The sequence below is a fragment of the Centropristis striata genome, chromosome 8 (assembly GCF_030273125.1).
Source record: "Centropristis striata isolate RG_2023a ecotype Rhode Island chromosome 8, C.striata_1.0, whole genome shotgun sequence".
Taxonomy (NCBI): domain Eukaryota; kingdom Metazoa; phylum Chordata; class Actinopteri; order Perciformes; family Serranidae; genus Centropristis; species Centropristis striata.
In genome coordinates, this window is record NC_081524.1 from 3,397,042 (window position 1) to 3,407,302 (window position 10,261).

Below are 10,261 nucleotides of genomic sequence, written 5' to 3' on the forward strand. Positions count from 1 at the left end.
CCAGTGCCAGTTGGGTAATAATGGTAAAATTGACATAACGTTTGTAATATATGAAAGAAGACAACAGTTATAAACAATGTGCTGAATTATTATCAGTCTGAATGGAAACAATGTTGCAGGTGTAGCACAACACCACACCACTTACATCATTCATTTTGGGCCAAATATTCATATCATGTAATGATTTTTGATTGCTTGTGAATCTGTTTGAAAATCTCTATATCTACGAATAAAAAGTTTTGAAAAAGAATGATATACACCACACTTTACAGCAGGATTTTACATAGTACATACATTACTAAGGAATAATGTACATGACTGGGTCATTATCACAAATAAACCCTGACAGGGTGATGCAGCCAACTGAAGCACTTTATTACTCAATAATAACCTGCTCAATGTACATTATCATGCTTATGACACTGCTGCTTACTGAAGAAATCTATAATTTAACAAAAAAATATTGGATTCAAATGGATTTTATTGTTTTAAAAGTGATTTTATTGCTTCTGCACATTACGTTAATGACTACAGGTGCATCTCAATAAATTAGAATATGATGAAAAGTTAATTTCCAGTAGTTCAAGTCAAACAGCCCCAACCAACTACTGAGTCACATAGATGGACATACTTTTCAGAGGCCAACATTTCCATATTAAATATACTTTTTTTTAAATTGGTCTTTTGTAATATATAAAAAAAACTGACACTGAATTTTAGGTCTTCGTTAAATGTAAGCCATAATAATTATAATTAGAAGAAATTAAATAAATTAAGACATGCAATGTTTCATTCTGTGTGTAATGGATCTATATAATGCGTGATTTCCACTTTTTGAATTGAATTATTGACAAAAAGAAACTTTTCTATGGTATTCTAAATCATTGAGATGCATCTGTATGTCCACAGCAGCAGTCTACTTTTCAAAAATAATAAAGTTGCAATAACATATTACAATCAAATTTAAAACAGTTTAAGTTAAAAATGCTTTTTGTCAGATGTGCAGACTGGTGAAGAAATGCAGAATGCAAAGCAGGTAAACAGGAAATATTGCTCTGGATCAATAAAGTTCAATAATGATAATGAAAAATTTGCATTTAAATGAAATACAATGCAAAGAAAAGAAAAGTGGCATCCTTCTACATGTTGAACAGCTTGTTAGTGCAGAGGTTGAGCGATGACATCATACTCTGGTGACGGGTCGGTTCTCTTCAGTGACATGTACGTTCTGTCCTCTTGCTTTGGTTTCACCTTATTTCTTGTGTTCCTTTGCACAGAAGAAAGAGTGACACATGATGCAAAGAGCCTCCACTGCATTTACAGAGCCTTCAAATAATAAAATGATGAAGTAGAAACATACCAAAGGAACATCAAGATGATGATGCAGATGACATTCACAATGAGAGAAACACCAGCGACAACGACGACGACCCAGGGAAGCACTGCACCTGGTGCCTGTTGATCTGCTGTTAGAAATAACATAGATTTATAGATTAGGTGTTTATTAGTGCTTTACACTCAGTTAACCACAATATACTACCTCAGTTTAACTATTTTAGTAACTAAAAGTGACGTTTTTCATGAAACTTTGAAAAGGGAATCAGCACTTACACATCTAATGTATTAAAATGAGGGAAAACAAATTGTGACCTACATCAAGACACAAGATATTAAACAGGGAGCATAAAAACAAAAAAATTGTTGACTTTGTAAACGACTAAGTAAATATCTCAGGACTAACTATTGTTGTGAACTACTTCCAAGATAGGGCCCAAATGTTGTGCCTCATTATGAAACTTTAAACATTTTCATCTACTAGGGTTGTGAACGATAAACCAATGGGACCGGATATTCGGTTTAACAAGTGAGAGATACGGCTGCGTCGGTAGCAGCCACCTCAATCGATACAAACCAAACATGAATTCCTAGATTAATCTGTTGTAGAGTCATGGATCGGGTATCACGAGACTTGGAATTGGTTGGTGGCTTCACACGGGGTGCGTCCCGTATTGTCTATTTCGCATCCCTGCTTCCCTCACTTGCGCCGTTCACTTGCGTTTTAGTCCCGCCCACCGGGAACGCATGGAGAGACGCAAGGAAACGAATCGAGGAGAGAGGAAATGTTTTAAGAGACATTGTTTATTTCCTCCAAAGTGTCACATGATCTGATCAGCTGTCAGTCGGCTTTAACAGCTGTAGACATGCACTAATAATAATCATAATAATAAAGTGTTTTCTCTGTTTAACAAACAGCTGCACATGAATAACAACCTGCATTCTGTATTTATACTGTGAACTGTGTCCTGCTCAGGGACACGGGAATGCCTTTATATCATTTTAAAAAAAAAAATCATTATTTGCATCTGTATATAGACTACCGTGGTGATAAATTAATTATTTAATATCCCAGAACATGATTGTGTCCGCTGAACACCGGCCAATGTTTTATTAGGTTAGATCCATCCATTTTCCTCCGCTTATCTGGGGCCGGGTCGCAGGGGCAGCAGGCTAAGCAGGGCATTCCAGACGTTCCTCTCCCCAGCCACAGCATCCAGCTCCTCCTGGGGGACCCCGAGGCGTTCCCAGGCCAGGAGAGAGATATAACCCCTCCACTGTGTTCTGGGTCTTCCCTTGGGCCTCCTACCGGTTGGACGTGCCCGGAACACCTCTAACGGGAGGCGCCCGGGAGGATCCTTACCAGATGCCCAAACCACCTCAGCTGACTCCTTTCAACGCAAAGGAGCAGCGGCTCTACTCCGAGCCCCCTCCGGATGTCTGAGCTCCTCACCCTATCTCTAAGGCTGAGCCCAGCCACCCTACGGAGAAAGCTCATTTCAGCCGCTTGCATCCGCGATCTTGCTCTTTCGGTCATTACCCAAAGCTCATGACCATAGGTGAGGGTTGGAACGTAGATGGATCAGTTGACAGCTCTGCTCCTCTCTTCACCCGAGTGTCCAGAACATGCGGCCGCAGATCTGATGATATGATAATGAAATCGATCATCGATCTTTGGCCTAGAGTGCTCTGGTACCAGGTACACTTATGACCAACTCTATGTTCGAACATGGCGTTTGTTATGGACAATCCGTGACTAGCACAGAAGTCCAATAACAAAACACCGCTCGGGTTCAGATCGGGCAGGCTGTTCCTCCCTATCACCCCCCTCCAGGTACCGTCATTCATACCCACGTGAGCGTTGAAGTCTCCCAGAAGAACTATAGAGTCTCCAGGCGGTACCCCTTCCAGGACACCACGCAGGGACTCCAAGAAGGCTGGGTACTCCGAACTGCAATTCGGTGCATAAGCACAGACAACAATCAGAGACCTTCCCCTCGCGACTTGCAGCCGCAAGGAGGCGACCCTCTCATTCCTCGGGGAGAACTCCAACACAGCGGCGCTCAGCTAGGGGCTTGTGAGTATCCTCACACCCGCCCGGCGCCTCTCGCCCTGGGCAACTCCGGAAAAGGAGAGAGTCCAGCCTCTCTCCAGGAGTTTGGTTCCAGAGCCCACGCTATGTGTGGAGGTGAGCCCAACTATTTCTAGTTGGTAACGATCCACCTCCCGCATAAGCTCGGGCTCCTTCCCCGCCAGCGAGGTGATGTTCCACGTTGCCAGAGCTAGCTGCTGGAGCTAGCTGCTGGAGCTTTTGAATCGCTCTTAGTCTCTTAGTATTAGGTTAGATGATTAAGGTAAAATGTAAATGATGTCACTCAGATCAAACCTACACTCAGGAATGATCAGCCTCACTTGGGACTGAATGTTTCTTGCTGACAGACAGACTCTACTGTTTTTTTTAATGTATTTTATTTTATTTTAATAGTATCCATAATAAATCTGAATGGTGCAAATAACAAATCATGAAAGGAAAAAAAGGTTCTAGAACGATTTTCTTTACATTATTATAATCGTGGAATCAAATCGAACTGTTCTTACACATCGTATCGTAACCTGTGTATCTAGATGCGAATCGAATCGTTTATCAGAGAGAGATGTGCAACCCTAGTACCTACTAAAACTAGAACATTTCTAAAGAAAATTTTGAGTGTGCTTGACTCTGGCCCGTGACTTTAACCCATACATTATTCAAACTGCCAAGTAGTTTACAGTGTATTATCTCTACCGTTGCTGAGGTATGTGACAGATCAAGCTTTCAACATGTCTGGAAAAGTTCCCCTCGAACAGAAATAATTTTTGTCCAAACCGTAGCTCTTATTATTGAACCGACTTCACTTTAAGCATCCTGAGTTCTTCCTGAACGTCTACATATGTGTTTTGTGAAGAAAAATGAAGAAAATGTGTTTTTAGAGTGATCAGAAGAAACGGGTACCTCTGCTTTACTCCAGGAATTTTCCCTCCTTTTTTACCATGTCGGTCTATGAGGCTGTGTATGGTGTTGGTGGATCATCTGTGCGTCCTACGCCCAAACTATAACTCTGACAGCTTTAGCACACCAATGTGAGTGAGAAGACAAATTTTCCTACGTTTCTATGTAAAAATTATTTCTGTAGAGTGGTATCTGCGGCCTGGAGCACAAATGTTTCTCTCCCTCTGCACTCTAGCGATGATGTCATCCACTCTAGCCTCTCCATAGGGTAACATTGGGGGGATTTCTTGCCGTGTTTTTGCCAAATAATTTGAAAAACGTTTGCCGAATCCCATAGAAAAAGTCATAAAAAACTTGTTATGGCCGAGCCGGTCGATTTGATACCTTTTTCGTGTATGTGAGACCAAAACTCCAGGAGGAGTAGTCGACCGGAAAAAAAACATGGAAGAAACAGAAGAATGAGAATAAGTCCTCGGAATAACAATGAGTGTGCTTTTGCAAACAAGCACACAAAATAAGCCTGGTGAATAACATATAGTGTGCTCTTTCAAGCACACTCAAATAAAGGTCACGCTCTCCTACAAACAGGTATTTCCAGTGATTTTAACATCCTTCATGAGACAGAATTAAACACAAACATTTTAGAGAACAAAAAGCAAAGGTAAGAAAAAAGTGCAGTATTTGTTATACTCACAGGTCAAATTCAGAGTCACCGTCTCCTCTGTGGTGATGCCGTTTGTGAAGCCGACCTTACAGGTGATATTGCTGCCGTGGTGTTCAGCTGAAGAGTTAAAGGTCAAAGTTGAGCTGTGTCTCTGAGTGACAGCAGTCAGATTCTCAGTCTTGAAGGCTGTGATGTTTCCTGAGATGTGAGAGTCGTCCTCTCCTGCTCCTCTCCATGTCCAGGTGATTGTAGGAACAGATCCAGAGCAGAGACCAGGAGCAGTGCAGGTCAGTGTGGTCTGCTGTCCCTCTGTCAGAGGAGGAACCATCACTGTGGGCTTCTGGGTCAGACCTGATGGAACAGCAAATACAGAAAGGGCATTAGGAGGAATTAGTCAATGAGTAGAATCAGCTTGTAGATCATTATTGGTTTCAAACTAGACAAAAATAACCAGCATTAAGAAATAGGTATGACAGGGAAGTTCGTAGGGGAAAAGCTCCATCACAATTTCCTCCCAAAGGGAATGTTTGGACCAACTCTTTGGGCGCATTCACAACCCAAAGTTTAGTCCCTTACAATTGAACTCTGGTGCAGTTCAACCCTTGTTACAGTTTGTTTGGTTGCTTATGAACCCTCTAAACGTACTCTAGTGTGGACCAAAGCAACCGGTTCAAGACCACTTGGGGTCTTGGTCCATTTCCAAATGAACCCTAGTGGAGTGAACCTAATCCGACCCAAATAAAGGAAGTGAACCGAAACGCAGCATATTGTGGGCTACCTGTATAGGCATTTTGTGAGCTGTACACAGAGCGACAGATGCAATATGACCTGAAGAGGACTGACTTGGACTTCTGCTTAAGACCGATGTTGTTTGGTAGGAACACCAGAGCAGGGTTACAGCCGGTAGAACCAAAGGTACTTTTGGTGCGTTCAGCTTCATGTTGCTTTGTTTATCTCTGCGTTTACATTTTCCACTGCCAACGTTCCAACCAATAAGAAATAAAACTGCGAGAATATTTCCTGCCCTTTGCCTTCATACACACCCCTCCCGGATCTTGTTATTTTACAAATAAACACAAAACAAACCAAAAGTATCAGTTTCACTCTGATTCAGACGAACCAAACAGACTTGGGTTGTGAAAGCACCCTTACACATCTATAGAGACAAACATAACAAATAACACTGTACATTCAATATTTGCTGTGGGTATTTATAGCTGTAACACAAACAGTTTTTTTTTTTTTTTTCAAATTTTTGTGACCACTAACTGTGAGTTTATATGATCCACCAAAATATATCAGTGCAGTTCTTACCGTGTGTTCAGACCGGACGCGTAGCGAATTTTCGCGTCGCGTTACTCGCGAGAGTTGATCGCGCGAGTAGTTGAATTTACTCGCGTCACTCGCGCGAGTAAATAACTCGCGAATTTTCGCCCAAGAGACTATTTAGCGCCAAATAATTCCCTCCATTTCATTCTGTCATCAACCATGACAAGCATAGCGTCCCTGTACCTGCTCTGGAAGTCCGAGATACGTCGGAAAACACGCCGTCGTGTCTGGGTGAGTGACATCATCCGGAGGCGCACTCAGCACGGAGAGAGGACCGCAGAGTACTTCCACCTTTTTCCTGTCCCTCCTGCCGACCCACTCCTCCTTCCTGCCTCTTTTCTCCTCTCTCTCATGTACACTGTGTTCCAAATTATTATGCAACTGAGTTTTTTCTCCGATTTTCCTAAATAGTCGGTGCAAATGACAGTCAGCATAATTTAAGTCATCAACCATTAGTTTAATGAATTGTAATGTGATTGGACAAACCTCTCAATGATAACAGCATTTTTTTTTAAATAAAAAACTTAAAATGCACTGTTCCACTGTGAGTTTTATAACATTTTATAGGTTTTTAAGAACTGAAAATGCTCATTTTTGGATTTTCCAGCATTCGGAGGTCATATTTACTGAAATCAAAAGCTATTTCAATCAAAATCATCTTAACAAGTCAAGTTACATTTTAACATAGGACCCCTTATTTGATAGCAGCTTCACAATTCTTGCATCCATTGACCTTGTGAGTGTTTGGAGAGTTTGTGCTTGAATTTCTTTGCAGGATGTCAGAATAGCCTCCCAGAGCTGCTGTTTGGATGTGAAATGCCTCCCACCCTCATAGATCTTTCGCTTGAGGATGCTCCAAAGGTTCTCAATAGGGTTGAGGTCAGGGGAGGATGGGGGCCACACCATGAGTTTCTCTCCTTTTATGCCCATAGCAGCCAATGATGCAGAGGTATTCCTTGCAGCATGAGATGGTGTATTGTCATGCATGAAGATGATTTTGTTACTGAAAGCACTGTTCTTCTTTTTGTACCATGGGAGAAAGTGGTCAGTCAGAAACTCCAAATACTTTTCAGAGGTCATTTTCACACCTTCAGGGACCCTAAAGGGGCCGACCAGCTCTCTCCCCATGATTCCAGCCCGAAACATGCCTCGCCACCTCCTTGCTGACGTCGCAGCCTTGTTGGGACATGGTGGCCGTCCACCAACCATCCACCACTCCATCCATCTGGACCATCCAGGGTTGCACGGCACTCATCAGTGAACAAGACTGTTTGACAATTAGTCTTCATGTATTTCTGGGCCCACTGCAGCCGTTTCTGCTTGTGAGCATTGGTTAGGGGTGGCCCAATAGAATAACTGATAGAATAACGCATAACTGCAAGCCTCTGGAGGATCCTACACCTTGATGTTCGTGGGACTCCAGAGGCACCAGCAGCTTCAAATATCTGTTTGCTACTTTGTAATGGCATTTTAGCAGCTGTTCTCTTAATCCGATGTTTTTGTCTGGCAGAAACCTTCCTCATTGTGCCTTTATCTGCACAAACCCGTGTGTGCTCTGAATCGGCCACAAATCTCTTAACAGTACGATGATCACGATTAAGTTTTCGCGAAATATCTAAAGTTTTCATACCTTGTCCAAGGCATTGAACTATTTCACGCTTTTCGGCAGCAGAGAGATCCTTATTCTTTCTCATATTGCTTGGAAATGGTCATCTGCTTAATAATGTGGAACACCCTTCTTAAGTAGTTTTTCCTTAATTGGGCTTACCTGGCAAACTAATTATCACAGGTGTCTGAAATTGATTTCAGTGATCCAAAGAGCCCTGAGACACAATACCATCCATGAGTTTAATTGAAAATCAAAAAATGTAATCTTTATGACACTTAAATACAATTTGCGTAATAATTTGGAACGCGGTGTATGTATCTCGGACACTGTCGTCCAGAATCTCAACGCTGATAGGCTGTCCCAACACAGCGTCACGCAAATATTTCACCAAAGTTGAATTTGCGTTGTTTCATTCGCGCCGCGACATTCGCGTCAATCGCGGCATTCGCGTCGCGCGAAACCCGCGATTCGCGCCGCCGGCAAAAATTCGTGTCTATTCGCGTGTTTGCATTGACTTTGTATGTAATCTTGTCGCGCAAAATATTCGCTACGCGTCCGGTCTGAACACACCGTTAGGCAGAGCAATGAAAATATTCAGCTTATATTCATACCTTTAACAGAGACAGTTGCTGTTGCAGTGTATATGTATTCCCTTTTCCAATGGTTACTGAGACCACTAACTCTGATTTGATATGATCCAGAGTCTGACTCAGTGACGTCATTGATGATGATGCTGCAGTTCTTCTGATTCACGTCAGGCTCCAACAGTGAAAATCGTCCTTTCAACCCAGACTGAACCCAGTTGTAGTTGGTGGTTTGCAATATGATGTCTGAATAATGACAATTTTGTCTGGATTGTTCACATTTGGACCAAACCATGGTGTCAGGTTTAAAGCCAGAACTGGTAGTGAAAGAACACGGTATCGCAACACAGAGTCCAGCCTCTGATCTTATTACTGGTTGACTGAGGGTGGTCTGGTCATAACTTTGGCTTTGTAGTCCTCTATCTGCATCGCCACCTGTCACTGAGAGAGAAAAGAGAAAAAATAATATTGATACATGACCGACAAAGAGATTTTACTTTTACTGAGAGGTATCTACATAAAAATTGTGTTTTTCTGCATCATTACACCATTACATATTTGCAAATGTATGAGGCTGATATTAAATATTGTCTTTCTATTGCCAGTTATTTTTTTATCGATTTTCTTATATTTTCAAAAACTAAACTGCATCTAACAAAATAAAAATTCAATGATTACTTAGTTTTTGTTTTTCCATATACAGTCATGGAAAAATCTATTATACCACCCTTTTTTTCTCTCTTGTTCATTTTAATGCCTGGTACAAAAAATATGGAAATATATAATTATCACAACAAAAATAACTGGAAAGACTTTAATTTAAGAGCAGATATCTAGACATTTTCCATGGTTTTCTTGATAATAACCAAAATCATTATCTAGAAAGCCATGGAAATGGCTGGATATCAGCTCTTAAATTAAACTCTTATCAGCTATTTTTGTTGTTTTCATTATATTTGTCCAAATGTACCTTTAGTTGTACCAGGCATTAAAATGAACAAAAATTGAAGAAAACAATGGTGGTCTAATATTTTTTGCCATGTGGTAAAGTGAGATCTTCAATTAAGGTTAAGGATTTTATTAATTAATTAAGCTACAAAGTACTTGTGGATCTTGAAAGGAAAACATTTAAAAGCCATTTAAATTTTAAATAATGTTAAAATAACATTGAGGTTCTTATCAGCTGCTTTGGCTGTAACAAGATTATAACAAAAGAGCGTACTTTGCCCGGTCGTGGTGCCTTTCACAGAGAAGAGCAGAGTCGCCCACATGAGGAGAAACATCCTGACTCGATGGTTTGAACAGTCGATCTCTCCCCCTACTGGACAAGTTTGCCTTTCAGAGATAAAAATACATTTTGAACATTAAAATGAGGAAACAGAACCAGAAGCATCAACACAAGTAGCAAGTCCCTAGAAATGTTTCATTTCAATGCACTTTGAAATATATATCTTAAAAAGAGCAGCTTAATAAATATAATTTCAAATTGTCTGCAGCAGCTTTATCTACAACCTCACAAACCCCGGACTAAATGCACACCTTAGTTCATAAGTAAAGCTAAGAATTCTTTAAATAATTTATGACATTAGCCAGGGAGGAATAACTTCTACAGTTGATAATTTGACTGAATATTTGAAATACGAGGTAAATATTGTGTCTTACCTCTTTGTGTCTGCTGCTGTCTTCTCTCCACAGTGATCTCTGCTGAGTGTCTCAGCTCTGAGCGTCTCTTTGTCTCTTCTTGCCTTATG

The 10,261-nt window shown here is 41.0% G+C and overlaps 1 protein-coding gene across 2 annotated transcripts; it reads right to left on the reverse strand.

Moving 5' to 3' along the window:
- Positions 1 to 478: 478 nt before the first annotated feature.
- On the reverse strand, positions 479 to 9,819 carry LOC131976273 (myeloid cell surface antigen CD33-like). Of its 2 annotated transcripts, none has more exons than XM_059339224.1 (5): positions 9,733 to 9,819; positions 8,538 to 8,951; positions 5,019 to 5,339; positions 1,361 to 1,463; positions 479 to 1,267 (listed from the first exon to the last, which is right to left on the reverse strand). In XM_059339224.1, the coding sequence occupies exons 1-5, from the start codon at positions 9,791 to 9,793 to the stop codon at positions 1,159 to 1,161; spliced, it is 1,008 nt and encodes a 335-aa protein (XP_059195207.1). In that variant the 5' UTR covers positions 9,794 to 9,819; the 3' UTR covers positions 479 to 1,158. The 2 variants fall into 2 exon arrangements, with proteins under 2 accessions (XP_059195207.1, XP_059195206.1); XM_059339223.1 differs by having other exon boundaries at positions 1,361 to 1,466.
- Between the last annotated feature and the right edge of the window lie 442 nt (positions 9,820 to 10,261).

What these genes read in the sequence shown, in the direction of transcription:
- LOC131976273 (XM_059339223.1), bottom strand. Translation starts at nt 9,793, where the DNA reads ATGTTTCTCCTCATGTGGGCGACTCTGCTCTTCTCTGTGAAAGGCACC. An exon ending in AGGCACCACGACCGGGCAAA is followed by an intron (nt 8,952 to 9,732) that starts GTACGCTCTTTT and finishes TTTCTCTCTCAG; the next exon opens with TGACAGGTGGCGATGCAGAT. An exon ending in AGCAACTGTCTCTGTTAAAG is followed by an intron (nt 5,340 to 8,537) that starts GTATGAATATAA and finishes CTGTTCCATCAG; the next exon opens with GTCTGACCCAGAAGCCCACA.